At 45.3% G+C, this 18,841-nt stretch overlaps 2 protein-coding genes across 3 annotated transcripts in view; one reads left to right on the top strand and one right to left on the bottom strand.

Annotated features, from left to right (window-relative positions):
* Nucleotides 1-1,030: 1,030 nt before the first annotated feature.
* Nucleotides 1,031-2,693, bottom strand: lft1 (lefty1; the record flags this gene model as incomplete). The annotated part of the gene is made up of 4 exons (XM_079753290.1): nucleotides 1,031-1,364; nucleotides 1,530-1,769; nucleotides 1,924-2,173; nucleotides 2,429-2,693. 4 exons carry the CDS (start codon nucleotides 2,691-2,693, stop codon nucleotides 1,031-1,033), a joined length of 1,089 nt encoding a protein of 362 aa, XP_079609416.1.
* A 5,613-nt stretch (nucleotides 2,694-8,306) lies between these two features.
* The window catches only part of cdc42bpab (CDC42 binding protein kinase alpha (DMPK-like) b), a 76,091-nt gene continuing 65,556 nt past the window's right edge, over nucleotides 8,307-18,841 (top strand). For both annotated transcript variants that reach the window (XM_079753709.1, XM_079753708.1), the window contains exon 1: nucleotides 8,307-9,540. In XM_079753709.1, coding sequence (XP_079609835.1) covers nucleotides 9,363-9,540 — 178 coding nt within the window. In that variant the 5' untranslated portion in view covers nucleotides 8,307-9,362. The remainder of the gene's footprint in view (nucleotides 9,541-18,841) is intronic.

Genomic DNA, 18,841 nt, shown 5'->3' with positions numbered 1-18,841 from the left:
CCCAATCTCCAACGGTCTCCTGTCTGTCTTTCACTCATGCAAACACTGCCTGTAAGCTGGGAATCCACTTCCCTGCCAGACAGCCAGCTTTGTTTCAGCTTTGTCCTGTGTGTTTGTGTGTTTGCCATCTTTGCTAACATATTAGTGAATGACCTTTAACCCCCTGGTGGGCGAGCAAACAGCCGTAGCTATTGGCTACGGATCTGCAACCTTTTGGGCCCTCGGGGGCCTCTATACCTGCCCTAAGCCTAATGTAAATACAGGAACTGTTCTCAGTTAATGTGGATTCTGAGCATGTTCCTCACTATGGGGTCCCTCTAGACCGCCCCCTGCCGTCCACACCTAAGCACGCTGAGTCTATATTGGATGAAATGTGCTATATAAATAAACTTGCCTTGACACACCCATGGCCATTTGCCATTTAACTTATGAGATGGGAAGGGGGGTTTGGTGCTTAAATGTATTTTCTCATCATTGTCAGTGACTGAGTACTCCATATATTGTTTGCTGTGTGGTTTAAAGTGTAAACTAGGGTGTTAAAGGCCTTGAGCTTTGTATGTTTATCGGTTGCACTTGGATTGATGCATTCATTTAAACGTATTAGGAGGACACCTGGCGTTCCGCTGACAGACAGAGGCAGACAGATGTTAATGAAACAAGATTTTTTTTATTTTGTTTGAAAATGTGTCACTTCATATTCATATGTACAATTATGTTCAAAATAAAAAACACCTCTGTGATAAAAAAAAAAAGTCAAACAGTCTTTGTAATTATTCATTTGGCATACCATACCAACTATACAAATGTCAAAACGTTATGACGTTACGTCCACTTAATTACAAAATATATTACATTTAAGTGCTTCTGGACAAAAACGTGCTTGGCGAGTTCGTTGCAGCAGCAGTAGCAGAGCTGGCGCGACCCCAAATCCCCCTTCCCAATCACTTCATCCCCATTTAAATAGAAAAGTACTATCTTTGGTTTGTCTGTTACTATCCTCATCGATCACCAGCACCACCACCGATCATCATCACACTATGGACACATTGTCCATGGTGCAGGCGCACCGCTCCACGATCATGTTGGGGAACTCGGCCACCTCGATCTCCGTGTACTCGCCCTTCTTCACCAGGTACATGATGGGCAGGGGCGCGCTCTCCGCCACGGTGCAGCGCCTCTCCCCGTAGCCGTAGCCGTTGTAGTTGCGGCGGGGCTGCTTGCAGCCTCCCGTGCACCTGAACGCCTGGTACCCCGCGGGCTCGATGATCCAATACTGCGTCCAGGTCAGCGCGCGGAAATTGACAAAGTGCTGTTCCCTGCAGCACGTGTCTTTGTTTTGATTGGAATCGCAGTCGCCACGAGAACTGCGGGAGAAGAAGAGGAGGAGAGGACCTGTTAGAGGCCACAACGAGACACGCATACGTTCTACATAAGTTTAAATGTTAATCGCGACTACAAGGGACTCAATTAAATTGACTAAATGTCACACGGATGCCATAATCGTTGTATATCAAAGCGCGCGTCCTTACCCGTATTCTTCGAGGTTGAGTGTGTACAGGATGAGCTCCGGCTTGCCCAGGGTGTTGCCGGCCTGCTCCTGGGTGGTAAAGTGGACACTCTTGGCCATTTCTGCAGCGTAACTGCCGGGTCTCTCGCCCTCGATCCACACCTCCAGGTGCATAGGTGTTTTCCTCTGGGCCTTGGACCAATAGTGCACCGCCTGGGTCACATCAAAGCTCTTCCAGCCCGTCTCGTGGATTGGGATCAACCTAATAAGCGAAAGGAACACAAAAGGGGTGATTAATTAAAGATAAATGTAAAACAACAAGTGTGTATCAGTGGCTGACTATAACATGACACGAAACACACCCCTTATCTGTGTTACTGTTTGTAGATCTTTCACACGCCAGTATTAATTCTCACCGTGAGTCGACCAGAGACGTGCGGTTGGCGCCGTTGGGCAACACGTCCACCCAGTAGACGCTGACCCGGGCGTTGTTGACGGGCCGGTGTGCCTTCCTGTCCCCCCCCGCGGGGCGTGCGTGGTGGGGGGCCTTCTTGTAGAGCTTGAGCTCAGCCATGGTGACCTCGCTGTTGGCCGGGATCCGCGCGTCCATCTCGAACACCATGCGTTGACGCGCGGTGTCAGAGTACACGTACTCCCCGGATATATCTGAAGCACACAGACAGAAGGCCACAGTATGATTAGACATGGTGATTATGTGTCATTAATTCACATTTATTTAAATGTGGTAGACAATTAATCAAGTACACTAACGTACATAAGCGATCTATTTACGCATTGAAATAGTTGGCCATATCGGCTATTAAACCGCATTTATATTTAATTCCGTTTAACATAATTCCATTTTTTTTTTTATCTCATGCAAGTGCAAAGCATGTTATTAGGTATGAAAACAGTTTTTACCTGCATTGCCAGGAATGCCTCTCAGAATGCCTGCCAGACTTGGCAACGATCTGCGCTTTCTGCTGTGATGCAGCTTCAGCATTGACGTGTATTTGCTCTTGATGTGAGACGGAATAATTAGATTCTCCAAATCCCTCTTGACAATGTTGGGAATCTCGTCCAGACCCAGTTTCTGGAGCAGCGCGTCCTTCATATCCTGGTGCGTAAAAGCCTTGGCGACGGCGATGAACACGACGCACAGAGCGCAAACGCGGAGAGAATCCATCGGGAAAAAGGTCAGTAGGGCAGAAAGTCCGGTGAAGTTAGGGGAGCTGCGCGGGAGCGGTATACAGTGGCGTTAGCTCGGGATCTCGGAGTCACACTGTACTTGTGACACTCGTCCAGCCCTTTATATGCTCGTGACGGTCCCATTCGTTCGCACTTTGTCGATGGGGGTGGGGGCCGTTATCAGAACAAAGGTGCGACAATAAAGGCCCTTCCTAAAAAGGATATCGAAGCAGCCATACTTCAAACAGCGACCATTAGGCTCAATTTAAGCATGCCGTTTCGTTTTGTCTAGATGTATTTCTGTCCCTCCTCATATATGGTAACATTGTTGTCTTGAATGCAGAAATTCCATAATTATATAGCATGACATGCTATTTTCATGGTGTTAAAGTATTATTGAGACACATTTAATGTGTCTCGATAATATATTTATATCTATTTAATTGCAAATTTATCAATATCAGATTTAAGACCTTAATGGTGTCAGATTTCTGTTTTGGATGTGACATTCTGCGTCTATTCCAGAAAGTGAGACAAATCAATGATTCTCTGTAAGTTGTATTAATACTAACAGATACAATGAGACATATTACAATAATATTTGATTCTATTCCGGTTTGTCTGTCCCTGCCTTCAGACTCGGCCAGACGTGTGTCCCAGACAGGCATCGACCCTTCGAACCTAAAGTAGACCCTTCAGTAGCACATCTTGTATACACATACACACACACACACACACACACACACACACACACACACACACACACACACACGCACACACACACACACACACACGCACACACACACACACACACACACACACACACACACACACACTCAGACATACACACTCGGTGTGTACATTCCACTGGACAATGTCAGCGGCTGGGTCAGTCTGGCGTCAGTGTGTGACACGGTGGTCCTATCTCTGCCCCCCCAGACACTGTGTGTGTGGGTGAACATATGTGTATCTGAGGACTGTTATAGCACGGAGCGGAAAACCACGATTTGAGGCAGAACTGCAAGGTTTTCATAAAGTGTCGTCTGTTGGGTGGGGGTCCACCCAACACCACCCCCTTAAAGCAAGTGTAGCGGCATGGGAGGGAGAGGGGGGAGAGGGGGTGAGTGGATTGCTGTGGTGGTTGCCAGGAGGAGTTTGTGTTTGTGGGTGGGCAGCGAGGAAGGGAGAGGTCAATGTTTATTCCATGCTCTCCAACGGATTACAATTATTAGTTAAACAGCGCGCGCGTGTGTGTGTGTGTGTGGTGGGCTGGTAGGGGAGTGAGGTGGAGTTTGTGTGTGGAGGAGGGGGATGTGGCGGAGATGTGGATTGGGGCAGGCTCTTCACAGGTGGGTGATTATCTGATTCCATTGCAGGGATTTGCCTCTGCTTTTTTGTCACACAAACATTAGAAGAGGGGGCCCTCTCGCGGTCCTGGGGGCCCCTGGGGTTGTGTATTGGCCACTGTTTGCTTAGAGATGTCAGACAGACTGAAGGGGGGACACAGGAAGAGCAGATGACAGATGACTACGCGGACACCGAGGCTGAGTGGAGGGGCTACAGCCGGACTCTTAGGGTCGTGCACACACACACACACGCACCCAGACACACACACACACACACACACACACACACACACACACACACACACAGACGCACCCAGACACACACAAACACACACACACGCACACACACACACGCACCCAGACACACACCCAGACACACGCACACACACACGCACACGAACACACATGCAGGCATGCACTCATGCATGACACACAAACACACACACACACACACACCCACATGCACACAGACACACAGGCTAGTTTGTGAAGCTGCAGTCTGGCTAAAAGAGTTATAAAGTCACCATGAAAACTTGCAACGCTATCATCATTATGTACAATGATGACTATTATACGTGAATGACACTTCCTGTCATGCAATGGCCTTAAATTGAGTGTCTGCGTGTGTTTGAAGGTTTATTTCCAGAGTTGCTAAAAGTAGCCTTGACAACCATAATACATTATTTTTCATCTCAGCCAACGTCTAACGGCTGACGATCAAAATTATTTCTTATCATTATTATTGGATTAGGAAGTGGTGAGGTTGGTGGCTATTCCTGGATCATTACAACACGTTCATTTGAAACATCACTCTATAGAGAAACACTGTGAAATCAGAGTGTCTGATGGATCAAAGCGTGTAGACATGTAAATTCAGCCACAATCAATTGTCCAGTCCATCTGAAGAGCTGTGTCCTTAATGGCTTCTATCCAGTCTGTGTGTTCTGCTAGAATCTGGAAAATACACAATTCTTTCTTTCTCTCTCCCTCTCTCGCCTCCTCTCTCTCTTGTCTCCCCTCTCACGTAACAGCCCCCTAATTCGGTAAATTAGGATGCCGTGTGTGTGATATTTCGCAGTCCTTCTCCTTCCTCCCTATGCCAGTCAAAGATAGGGTTGCTAGTTCAAAGCTGCCTCTTGATGCTCCCAGGTGCCAATTCTCCTCAATCAAAGACTCCAGCGCTCCTGGAATCCACAACTCAGGTGTAATTAACATTCCCTCTATTTGCATTCTAAAGCGGTCCAATTTATGGCTCATTCTCTTCCATTTGTGAAACACAAGAATCCCCACCAGCCCAAAAACATGGAACACAAACCTGTTAAAATACCTGTTGTTGTAGAATACCACTGTATTTAGGGTAGGCAATATATATATATATATATATATATATATATAGGTATACTATATAATGCTGAGGCTACCAAACACAAACACATGCATGCACACACACAAGTGCATGCACACACACGCACGCACGCACGCACGCACGCACGCACACACACACACACACACACACACACACACACACACACACACACACACACACACACACACACACACACACACACACACACGAGAGATAAAGAGTTTTAATGCAAAAGGACCACCTTTGGGTTTTGCATGTAGTTTGCACATTCGAGCAAAGCTCCCGTTTGGGGTACCAGCGATACAACACTGCCATGTTGTCGCTGGTGACGACGTGCCAAAAGTCAATATTGAAGTTGTGTTGGTGGTGAGGGGCAAATTCCTTATTATTGACAAGGGTGTATTGTCATTTGTCACCGCCTGATTATGCTAGATGGCCCTAGAGCCGGCTTTATCCCAATTTCAAATATTTGAAGAAATAGAATGATTGTTGTGAGTTCTGTTTGCACCTTAACATGCAAGTACATACAGCTGTTAGGACAAAAGCTATTAGGCACCCAATACTCATTACACGAGACGTATCTTTTCGTCGAATCAGACGGAGAGCGCTGAGAGCGCTAGACATGTGCAACAGGGAAATACAATTATTGCTAATTATAATTATAAGTGCCTCGACATCGCGGGTTAATCGGCACAGTCTAATTGCACTTCAAACAATAGATGATCGGCCAATCAACAGGGCGTTTTTAATCCCGCTGTAGAGATACAGAAAGGAGAGCAGACATTTGGGAGTAGATTAGATAGCGACCGAGATCAAATATTCCATGTAATTACCAAGTAATTAGGGAAGGATCACGCCGAAGTTTACCGACGATAACAAGAGCAAATATTTATGTATAAAATAAATACATTTGGTTCTCATGCTAGACGTGCATTTGTCAGTGACCTCTTGGCTATTTATAGTGTTAGAGATAATTATAATTTCATTTTTAGCCGTGTGTCTTTGTAATTTATTTATAATTGATAATCATTTGATAATGAAGATACGATCCCAAATCAAAACGGGATTCTGCAAGTTATCAGCATGTTAGCCATGGCAGTGTACAGCTCTATTTTTTACAACAGAGGGCGCCCGAGTACAAGCAGATATATTACAAAACCGCATATTTGGCACCAGCAAAAGTCAGGCTGAACAATGTTATTTTTGGTTATCTTTATAACTTTATATTTACTCATTATATGATGGCCCATCCTTGTACCGAAACCCTGAACAAACAGGCCCCCCCTCCCTCAACTGTTAACCATATAAATCATTAATAGCCGTGCTTTTAGACTAGGCTGTAAGCTTTATAAAAATCGCCATTCAGGCGAATTGGATGTAGATATGATACTTAACCCCAATAGGCTTTGATTAAACACCACCGTCGTTTATTTCTAGGATGCGTAATGAATATCATTGTCTTTTATGTGAGCGAAGTTTAGATGTTGCAGAGGGTCATCGAACCGTATGGCTTTGCTCCAACGATCGCTCTTGTAATTTGGTATTTTAATACAGAGCTATTAATGCGTCAGTAATAGCCTACGTCTTGTGAAGATCAAAAAGTACTGGAGCCCTTAGGGTTATCATCTGTTGTAAGCAATGGACGTACATGTATGGTGAACATTAGTAATGGAAAACAATGGAAGCAATGGAAGATCACATTAACATGTCAAAAATAAAACAACTGGATATTTGAAAGAAAACCAATCAAAGAGATTAGTTTCAATGGTTTCATGTGTACTAGCCTACTACGGATTAATGACCCTTTCTGATCCGATATTGTTCATTCATCAAACTCAGTCAAATCGTTTGAGAACAGCTTGAGGTGTATCAAAAGGCCACCTCACTGTTATGACATGCATTTCCTACACTACATAGTCTAAAAGACACACGGCTAAAACATCAGCTACGCATTCTTTTCTTCCTTATAAAACCATAACTAGGCTTTGTGGGTTTAGTGACGAAGAGCGAACTGTCATGGCCACAGTAGGCTTAACTGGTTGCTTAATAAATGTTTTAGAGAGCAGAGGGGGCTTCTCGCTGTCTATTCTAAAAACGGTGTCGCTCCCTGCCCGACACGCCACCGCCAGACTGACAGCCCGCAGTTTCCATTCACAATATTGACGATCCGTCCCCTTTCCATCCCCCCTCCTCCGCCTAGCATCTGCTGTGACGGCAGTGTGTGTGGTGTATGGTGTGTGTGTGTCTGTGTGTGTGTGTGTGTGTGTGTGTGTGTGTTTATGCGTGCCTGTGTGTGTCGGGCGCCATGATGATAGTGATCCAGTTGGATAATTGTGCCCACGTCCCTGCAGCAGCCACTAGAGTCGGTACACGGCTGGCAGGGCGGCCGCTAGTTGCAGGTGGAAATGACTGGTAACCCAGTGGAAAAGATGGCGCAGTGTGACGTAGGCAATATGGATGCGAAATAGGCAATCCGCCACGAATGTTTTGGGAAACTTCTGACAAGCAAGGGTGCGCACATATAATATTATCAGGGGATACGTCCTCATAGTCCGATTGCAATACCACCAATGGCTGTATCCTATAGTAAACCTGAGGTCAGATTATAATTTCCATGCTGTGTTTTCTTTATTCTTTTTTTTTTTTTTTTTTTTTTACAAGTGCGGGATTCTTTCCTGCATCCATGACCTGATCCATTGTAATAACAGCGCCCCGATCATTTCGTTTGACATACTGATTCAACTACTGCGTTGGATTAAACATTGTCTATTTGCTCATCTTGACACAACGATCCGGGAGCTGCCAACTCGGTTGCTCGACTGTGCAGTGAAGCGACCTGCGGCGAGGGGAGGAGGAGGAGGAGGAGGGGAGGGTCTGGTCTTCTGTGTCCCGTATTGGCACAAGCTGGACCAGACTACAGCGGGTCGTGTGGACGTACAACGAGTACGTCTACTTCCAATCAAAAGACACCGATTTTTTTTTCTCGGATCTCTCTTGAAAATGGACCTTGGGTTGATCCGATTTGTTTTGACCTGTAATGGGAGTATGCTCAGTGTGATATTACTGGCCGATTAACACGGATTCAAGCGACATCTCTTGACTAACGCTTATAGTTGTGAAAAATAAGATCTCCGGTTGAACAATATTAGCTGTCAAAAGGTGTCCAACTTCCCCCCGATTGACAATGTGTGGCTATTAATAGCCGCGTAATTGGAGAAAAAAATAAGAGTCAAACTTTTCGGGAAGAGGGTCGTTTGTCGCTATGAGAGCAGAGGGGTAAGGCTAGCTCCCCGGCTAGGCTAAGTAGCTAAGCTAAGTGGCTAGGCTAAGCCTCTGTCGCCCTTCCAGTCCACCACCACCAGAGGAGGGGCAGCCGGGCTTTGTAGCATTGCAGATCTGTCCTGCTACGAGGTGTTGATGCATTTTTGTTGCCGCAGGAATGGAGAACCACAAATACCACCAACTCAGAGGATCTGTTGAACTGCACTAACGGCTCTTCTGTGTGTGTGTATATATAGGTTTTTGTATGTTCTTGAGGATATTCTCTTCGGGTGTGGATAAGAAGAAAACAACAGGAGCCCCCCCTGAAAGGAAATAAGTAACAACCAACGTCAGGGCTCGGATCAGGTCTGCCGGCCGGGGCACGGTTTGAGATTGAGAGGAAAACCTAGTATAAAGTGTCTTTATTTGTGGGGGAAGAAGTCTGCGGGAAAATGAGAAAATACCGCACGTCCCATTACCCCATGAGATACTGTAAAGACACATGTAAAAGAGCGAGGTCATGAATGATCCGCATTCAACTAGGTCCTAGCCGGTAATAGCACAAGTTTTGAACACATTCAAGGTGATATTACTGCAGATCGACACACCGCTCCGGACACGCCGAGGAAGCGTTTGATCGGCGTCCTTCTGTGAAGATTTTATTCAAAATCAGTTTCAAAACACAGTCGGAATCATGTCGGGAGAAGTGCGTTTGAAGAAACTGGAAAAGCTGATCCTGGACGGGCCAGCTCAGTCTAATGGCCAATGTCTCAGTGTGGAAACGCTATTGGATTTCTTCATCTGTCTCTACGACGAATGCAACAACTCTCCGCTCAGAAGAGAGAAGAACATTTTGGAGTTTTTGGAATGGGGTAAGTTTTTGTGATTTTCTGGTTTAATCCCGTGGCCTTTCTTTGGTAAAATGATAGGCTAATGTTGGTGGTGCAGTGGCCCTCCCTTTCCCCCATCACATTCCTTTTATAGTAGTAGTGGAGCCGAGTTGGCCTGCTGTCTCTGACTGCCTCACTCCTAAAGGCTGGTTAAATTATTTTCTCGACCTATTTTGAGGTCCTTTTTAATTTTCTTTAACATGCCCCATGCTTGTTTCACTTAGATTAACTTTTCTTTTTCTAATTGTTAGTTTTTTTCCTGATGGACGTCAATTCACTACTAGTGCTGTGGCACATCCTGTATGGATATGCCCCGTAACAAACCTTACATGCTTGTATAAACGTAGCAATTATGCAACCTTTCTATTCGCTCAGCCCTAAAAAAGCAAAGCTTTGTTCACATAGGAGACAGGACCACACAAAATGCACTCAATCATCTTGTGTGTGTGTGTGTGTGTGTGTGTGTGTGTGTGTGTGTGTGTGTGTGTGTGTGTGTGTGTGTGTGTGATTTAGAAAGAGAGAGAGAGGGCAAGCCAGTATGAGTGACATCAGGGGCTTGGTTGGTGCATGAACGTGGAATGTGAACAACTCTCCTTGTATCTGGTGGGGAGGCCTTGCATGTTGCCGGAGCATGTCTGTCCTCTAGAAAGCCTGACAGACAGGCTGAGGTGAAAGAACACGATGAGGACTTCAACAGGGACTCAGTTGGCAATGGCGACAGAAGGGCTGTGGGTAGGCTACTAACTGTCGACCAATAGTACAGATTTTTTTTTTGTTAAAGAGGCATAAAATTAGGCAGTTTAATCCTGGGGAGATCAAGATGGTGACCAGAAACGTCACCACCAGGTAGACTATGAACTATTGATATCATGTTCTAGTATAGCAAGTTCATCAAAATATAATGGAAGAACTTTGGAAAATTCAGTTGGTTGGCAAAAGCAGATGGTTTGTAGATGTTGCTCATAGTTATAGCAAATATACACAGCAACAGTGTTTATTTGCGATCCTGTGGTTGAGGATAGTTTAGTTTAAGGATAGCAGATGGTTTATTTGCTATTCCTGATAGTCTAGTGTGTTTGACACCCATCTGAAAGGTTCAGGGTTCAAGCCCCAATGTCCACAGTGTTCCTGTAAGCATACTTTGGGCAAGAAGCCTAGTCCTAGATAAAAGCATCTGCCAAATTGACAAAAGAATAAAAATAATCCTTTTAGGTACTAGGTTGACAGGTCATGTGTTCTTTAAGAGCACTGTGTCAACACACCACACTCCGCCCATCTCGCCAATCCCAAACAGTCTGTTTGCCTGTGCACAGCTCCTGTTCACGTCCTCCTCAGTGCTCCCCGGTGGTCCTTCTGACCCATGAGCCAGGCAATGTTTCCACCCTGACAATGCCTCTGTGTTGACACAAGAGACCCTGAACATCACAAGGCTCGGATCAGAAAGTATTTGGGGATTTTTGATTGGCAATAATGCTCCATGTTGAGAGGACTCAAGAGGTATGAAGTGCAATAAATTCATAAATCGACGTAAGCCAACTTAGCATACAGGTGCAATATACTGTGAACCTGTGAATCTATGAGACTGCGCCTAACTATGGCCATTCAATCAACTTAACTTAATGAGCAGGTACAGGTCATGCCCCCATGACCTGCTTGGAGGGAGACTGGGGTCGTTTGGGATGGAACCCAGAACCTTTAACCTGGGAGTCGACAACTGAACCCTTTCCTGCCACTGTTATGATAGTCTCAACCACCATGTAAGGGTTAGGGTTAGGGTACAATAGTTGTTATTTTTCCATAGATGTTGGCACGTTTTGTATTGCCACAGATGGGAGCGGGTATGTATTGAGTTTTTCTAACAAGCATCTGCTCACCAGGGCACAACACATACCCACTGAGTCACAGTGTCAGCCTTGGTGTGGAATGGCTGTAGTACCGTCGCTGGTGCAAAGAAGGGGTTTGGAAGTACATTCATGATGAACAGAGGATTTTATTTTGGAGGTATTTGGGGAATCTAACTGTAACTTACGGTGGACCTTATACTGTTGGAATTGGTGTTATGTACCCTATTCACTCATTGTATTGTGCTCACTAAAGTAAACCTAATGATTGAACTATGCGATGATGACAATTTTAATTTTACTTGCAATGTTCCTTTTCTTGGTAACCACAGTATGAGAACATAGCTGATGTTTTGGCCTTTAATGATGTCGATAACTGTCATAACTAAAGTCACAATGTCCAGGGTAGGATTTGTACTCCGTTGTACTCTGGGACCAATGCCCTTCCCAAGTTTGTGTGTGATATAACATACACACCCCTAAACACCAAACAGGCTGTTCTAGAAATATAGTTCTACTAGCCAACATTTGAACTGAACTGTTGAAAACCCTATGACAGCACTGGGACTGTGACCAGTTTAACGTGAGGAAGTCCCACACTACCAGTTGACGCAATGCCACAGCGGCCTGGATTAGATCATGAAAGCCCAAAGTGTGTGCATGTGATCGATTGCGTCCTCCAAAAATTGCATAGGATCATAACGTCCGCATTCTCAAGTGCTCAAAAGGCGACTTAATCCCTCTGTCCGTCCAGGAACATTCTACTGGGGGCGCATGAAACGTTAGACCCGGTGCCACCCCTGCTCGCCTGGGGATCACAAATTAGCACCCCTATTATTGGTTGTTTGGGGTTGGGGAAGGGATTGTTAAATTATTGTGGTTCAATGATTTATATATATTTGTTCAGTTAATCTTGATCATTCATTGCGAATGGCCCTCATCAGTTACAAGAGAACAAGAGCGAGCCAAAGAAGCATAATTATTGATTTAATAATTGGAAACCAGTCTAAATATTGAATTAGAAAAGTAGATAGAAACATCAAGATGCAATTAAACATTCCATTTGAATTCAATTTAATTCTCAGATGGCCATGTCAACCCTTTTGTGTTTGGATTACAACCTCTACTTCTACTGTTTATATCAGCCATGCCTAGCAAAGCTTCTGAAGAACCTACGCTTTGTGCAGGCTAGTTTATTCGCTCAAGGCGACTTTAAGACACTGCAAAAATTTGCATGCAAACTACACTCCACAGCTCAGAAACTGTAATGGCTCAAACTCAGGCCACTGGAATACCCCGGAGTTGGGCCGCACTGTGAGAAGATCTACCACTTTATACCGGCATCACAAGGTTGTTGGGTCTTTTTTTTTATAACACGGCCGTGACAAAGGTGGTGCGGTGGGTTCCTACCTCCCCTCTCCGACGCTATATTTGAGCCACAGAGGAAGACAAACATTTGTGTTGGATTTGCTTTTCTTCTTGTTGGGTGACCTCCTTTCGTCTGTAATTGAGACCCCTGCATGACCCGCAGCCATAGGGGAAACTAGACGGTACACTATGTACGCAGTTCCCTCCTCACATTCACTGTAAGAGCGCCGTAAAGAAACCAAGAATTTCACAAAGTACCAACAGTTTAGCAACCAACAATAACGGCCAAACCAAAATGAAACACAATTGGGCCCTGTCCAACCATCCCATTCTTTAGGAGAAAAATGGAACCCACAGCTATAGTTATTTCTTAATTTCCTGCTTTCCTACCTATACCCCTCCACCTCATGTCTTGTAGGGCAGGTTTGGCTGATTTAAAAAAGACCTGCCATGCCAGCAAGGCCTGGCGGACTGACCTTCCATCTTAGCCTGGTCTCTGTGCAGGCCTTGCAGCAGCGACCAGCTGTTTAGCTACAATTAAATGGGGGGACTCCACCCATACCAGGCTTATATTGGCCACATGCCTTCTGCAGCCTGCGCACACACACACACACACACACACACACACACACACACACACACACACACACACACACACACACACACACACACACACACACACACAGTGACACACACATACGCACGCACATAAACAAACACACTCACATGCTAGGGGTGCAACTGTTCCCAGGGTTGGGTGGTATCTTAGTTTTGTGGTTTAGGCTTGGTTTGGTATGTATGTGGTAGAAAACTTTCATTAATAGATTCACAGAAGATATTTCTGGTAATTAGATTGTAGTTTGAGGATCAAAAATGTTTTATTTATCTGGATAATAATAAACTCGTGGGCAGAGATTTGATTTTATGCTTCAGTGACTGATCTTATTTGCGTATTATATCTAAATGTGTTTCTTTCCCCCAAAACAAGTCTTATTTGATATTTAATCCATCTCCTCAGTCTATATCCTCATTGAGTCTATTAAACAGGAAGGAAGTGACCTGGTTAAGCGTGTAGCTGATGTCATATCAGCCAGGAAGTTGGCTGGCTGGGTTGTATTGGGCCTCTGTCTGCGGGGGATTTGGTGATATCCTATATTAGAGTTGTTGTGTCATTTCGGAGACATGAGGTCATCTTGCGTTCTGGCCTTATTCCAAGTTGCCAGATTCATGTCTATGTACTGTATTCATGTAAGCACCCACCTTGTTTATTCATTCAGCTGTATGTTTTTTTCTGTAGTAGTAATGTAAATAATACGTATTGATAGGGAATTGTTCAACTGATAAAAGGCTGATAGGTATAAGAAAAAAAAAACTAAAGGGGGAAATGCTTCACACTGATCATGATATTGCTATGATAGAATAAATGAGGTCTCCGCTTTTATACAAAGGGTTGAATTGAAAAACATTACACGTGTTTTTTAGGTTACAACAAAACACACAAAATAGCTCTCTTAGTTCCGGTGTCACTGTTCAACCCCAGAGGGGTTTTCCATTGTGTCAAACGGCCCCACACAGCATTAGGGGGGCCTTCATGCACGGCTATGCTAACGGCTTTGCTAACTGCTATGTTACACCACAACACTCTGGTTTCCTTCAAGCGTTTTAAACGGGGGCCACGGTAACTGCAACCAAACGATAATTAGCATGACCACCAACCATGATAAAATGTTTCTTGGTGTTATAGATGTGTGTGCGAGCCGGTCCAAATAGATACCAGTGAGTCAAAATAGGTTTGGGTGAGTCGGCGACTATTTCACTAGCACGCTCCCTTAGGTGGCCAATAAAAAAACAGTTAGCCAAGCCGTCTGGGGGATTATTAGGCGGGGGGAAAGAGCTGCTAATTGTGTGGTGTCATCAGATCATGTCAGGAGCTCGGGTCGTTGGAGCCCTCTCTCTCTCTCTGTCTCTCGCCCCCCATGGCTGGGCCCCTGCTCCCAAACCGCTGGTGATTAGTCAGCTCAGGTCCCGGGGAGGTGATGGTGGGAGAGCGGGAGGTTCTCTCTCTCTCTCTCTCTCTGTCTCTCTGTCTCTGTCTCTGTCTCTCTATCTCTGTCTCGTCTCTACATTTCTCTCATCTGGTCACCTCTCTACATTTCCCTCCGGGATGCCTTTTGTCAATTTTGTATTTTCTCTTTTAAGTCAATTCATTCTCCTTTCTCTCATTCTTTTAACTCTGCCTTACCTCTATCGCCTCCCTCTCTTTCAGCTCCTCATTCCCCATGGGACACTTTTTTTATTTTTAAATTCACTTATCTTTTAAACCTCTTTCTTCTATATTCTCTACTCTCCTCCCTCCCTGGGTCTTTCCTCCAGGGAGCTCCAGGTTCTCCCCCTCCATAAGGTACCTCCCTCCCCCAGCTATAAGGGACCTCCCTGCCCAGCTGAGGGTCCCAGGCCTGGATGGCTGAGATAACCGAGCATTCAGGGAACAATACCTGTTTGCTCAGAAATGCTGTTATTTTTTAGAAAATAACTGACTGTTACTATTCATAGTATTGTGACTGTTATGAACCAAGTCCTTTTTTGTACTCAGATTAAAAGGCAATACTTTTGTACTTTTTCTACTTGGTTGATTCTATTTCATGGCTGGCGCTATTTTCTAAAGGGCTTAGTTACAGAGGGTTCAAGTCCATTATGAATTGCTGCCCAACATTTTGTGTGAATAGCATTGGCTTTCAACACACTACAGAGGTTTTTATATAATGTCAAAGTTTTGCTTGGGAACTCAACGTGGTTTGTGTGACACATATGTAGAGCGCAAAAGCATATTACAAATACTAACAGTGGAATATTACCTTCATTCTCTACTGGAACAAACTTTCAAACCCAGAGGATAGTTGGCTAGTTTTCTATATCCATGCACACGTGCAAACACACACACACAGACCCCCAAACACGCGCACACAAGGACTCGCACACAAACACACGACAGACAGAGTGACTTTGTCATCGTAAATGATGGCACATGTTGGGACTGACTGTGTGTGTGTGAATTAAAGAATGCTGCTCCACACCATTGTTTGTCTTCTGAAGGAGCTGTTGCCTGTTTGCAGACCATACCGGCATGCATGCCTCCCCTGTCTCTCGCGCCCCCGTCTCCCTCCGAACAGGGGTGAATGTTGTACACACAGCCCAGACAGACTAGGGAAAGCGCTTCCACAATCCTTCCTTACAAGCAGGATGTTGTCGGTAGCAGAGAAAGCAAAGCAAAGACTGCGAGGCAGGCTATGTGATCAATGTATTACAACGTCTTTATTTCTTCCCTTATCAAGAGCACCCCATCCCATTAACTGCTCTTGAGGCGCAAGTTAAAGTGTGTCAGTAAACATGAAAAGGTCCTTGCAATAGTCATGGTAGTTATGATGATGACTGTAATTGAGCGAATCTGGATAGTCGCAAGAGTCAAAACGGCAGGCTAGGCCCACCGATTGCCTCTTGATTGTGGGGATTGAAGGGAAGTGGGTTGTGTGTGTGTTCCCACAACCCAGATATTATCCAAAACGTATTGTAGAACACATGATAATCATACAAATTTGTGTTACGTTTTCTTGCTGCCACGTCCAAAGGATATTTAGTGTGAAATGTGTGGGCACAATGGGATCTCATTCCTGAAGCTGGAATATATTGGGATATGTGTCCACTTTCAGTGCTTCCCTTCACCTTTCTTCTCTCCTTCCTGTGTAGCACAGGAAGTTACGATGTGATTCACATACAGAGCCCAGCTGTAGTATTATGGGATGGAGCCAAACACTTGACATCACCTCATCCTGTCTCTTTGTTCTAGACCCCCGGACTGCTGACAGTTAAACTTTCAACCCCCTGTCAGTATCTATCATCTTTCAGCAAGTTCATGTTTTAAAGTCTCTGCTGCAACACCAGTTTAATTCTGCAGTCACAGACATGCATATTTTGAATAGATCTTTGTAATTAATTGATTGATTGTTCTTATTATCGGAATCAATGATTTATGTTTGGAAGAGGAAAATCAGGAAGTAAGTTGGGCCGCAGGTGGAGCTTCAGGACAAAATACCAGGATGGCAGTTTTGTTCTTGTTTCCTCCATCTATTTTTATTGCATTTTTCTCACTCTCATTCCTTTTTAAATTGAAAGATCACAGAGCAAAAAAAATAACCAACCATTGTTGCAGCAGTACCACGTCACTCCATTTAATCAGTCCGTTCAGCGCCCTAACCCCTCCCCCTTATGGTGTCATCACCCAGTCATTGTGCCGGCTCTGGAAATCCACTTTTTGTCCCTCAACCCCTGCCGTAGCCAGAGCATAGCATCCCGTGTGTGTGTGTGTGTGTGTGTGTGTGTGTGTGTGTGTGTGTGTGTGTGTGTGTGTGTGTGTGTGTGTGTGTGTGTGTGTGTGTGTGTGTGTGTGTGTGTGTGTGTGTGTGTGGTGCTGACTCAGGCTGCAGCCCCTCATCACTGGGGCTGGCTGTGGAATTTTGAGGCGAGGTGTGATGTTGGGGAGAACAGCAGCTGCTGTACGGACGAGGCCAAGGCCTGGCTCTTTGTCCTCCAACCCCACCCGCATCCATTTACTCACACACTCCCTCTCCCCCCCCCCCCCCTCTCTCTCTACTCTGTCTCTATCTCTCTCTTTCCTATGTTCAGCCTGATTGCTAATCTATGGGCCATCTCTGTCTCTCGCCATGCTCTGCTGCATCGCACCTTTTGTCGCATTTGATTCTCTCTCTCTCTCTTCCCCTCTCTACCTCTCCTTCCTCGCTCTCTTTCTCTCTCCACCAAATGTTCTTGCACTGGCCCCTCCCACCGTGTGCGACACTCTCTTCCTGTATCCCAACTTTGCCTAGTGATAGAGAGTGGTTTGTACGTGAGAGAGAGAGAGAAGGAGAGAGAGAGAAGGAGAGAGATAAGGAACGAGAGAGAGACTGCAGTTCAGATCATTTAAATTCACATCGGCCCTGGTGGTTGTGATTATATGTGTGGTTCTTCTTGGTGTGTATTTTTGCTGACATATCACTCGGTATGGGGTGTGTTTGCATGCATGAGTGTGTGTATAAAAGGGTGAGAAAGCAGTAAAGGGAGAGGGTGAGAAAGAGGTGTGGACACACGATGAGTCAGACGGACACATGCGGCATGCTGCGCGCACACATGCACGCACCACACGCGCACTCACAAACATGCAAACACGCATTCACCCCACTTCCTCTCCAGGCACTTTTAAGTGGCCAATGTTGAATAACGCATAGTTTGACCAATGATGTACAGACGTTGCCGTCACATTATAGATACGATCAAATGAGGCCCAGAATTCATTATTTCCCATTATGATAAGACACACAGGAATTAGACGGGGTTGAGGAGGTGCATACATTGAATGTTTATTTGACATTAACTTTAGACAGGATGATCTACAGAATACGGACACAAATGTTCTCACAGCAAAACAAAACTGAAAACAACAAATGTCCTGAAAAAGGCACAGAGCTGCAGCAGCAGCAGCAGCTATGTCTGTATGGTTACCATGAGCTGGTGATGTGCCGTACACAAAGAGGTTTCAAAGTGGTCTCTCGTGTTACCTCCTGTTAGTCCTCTCCTGCTCTGCTCATGCCTGGCCCTGCTGCTTCAGTTTGACCGATGCCCTTCACTTGTGCTGCGACGGCTTGTTCCAACAATCACCTTGGCCTACGTGTGTGTGCGTGTATACACACATCTTCTGTGTCCCGTTGTCCAAGTTTCTTGTTTAATTTAATGCTGCTAGTTTACAAGGTGTGTGTATGTATGTGTGAGATACACACCTGTGTTTTCACCTCTATGCCCATGCCACTGCTCTGTCCCACCATCTTTCCTCCTCCTCCTCCTCCTCCTCCTCCTCCTCCTCCTCCTCCTCCTCCTCCTCCAGTATTAGCATGGCCCAAGTACTGCCAGCACATGTGTTATCTGAGGAACTCTCTTCATTCACAATTTAGCCTGAATGGCGGCCATTCAGACTCTCACATGCACTTGCTCGAGTGCACGCCCTCACGTGCACACCCTCACATGCG

The sequence above is a fragment of the Pollachius pollachius genome (assembly GCF_949987615.1).
Source record: "Pollachius pollachius genome assembly, chromosome: 16".
NCBI classification, from domain to species: Eukaryota; Metazoa; Chordata; class Actinopteri; order Gadiformes; family Gadidae; genus Pollachius; species Pollachius pollachius.
Note: the sequence above shows the minus strand (reverse complement) of the source record. Positions and strands in the feature narration are given on the sequence as shown.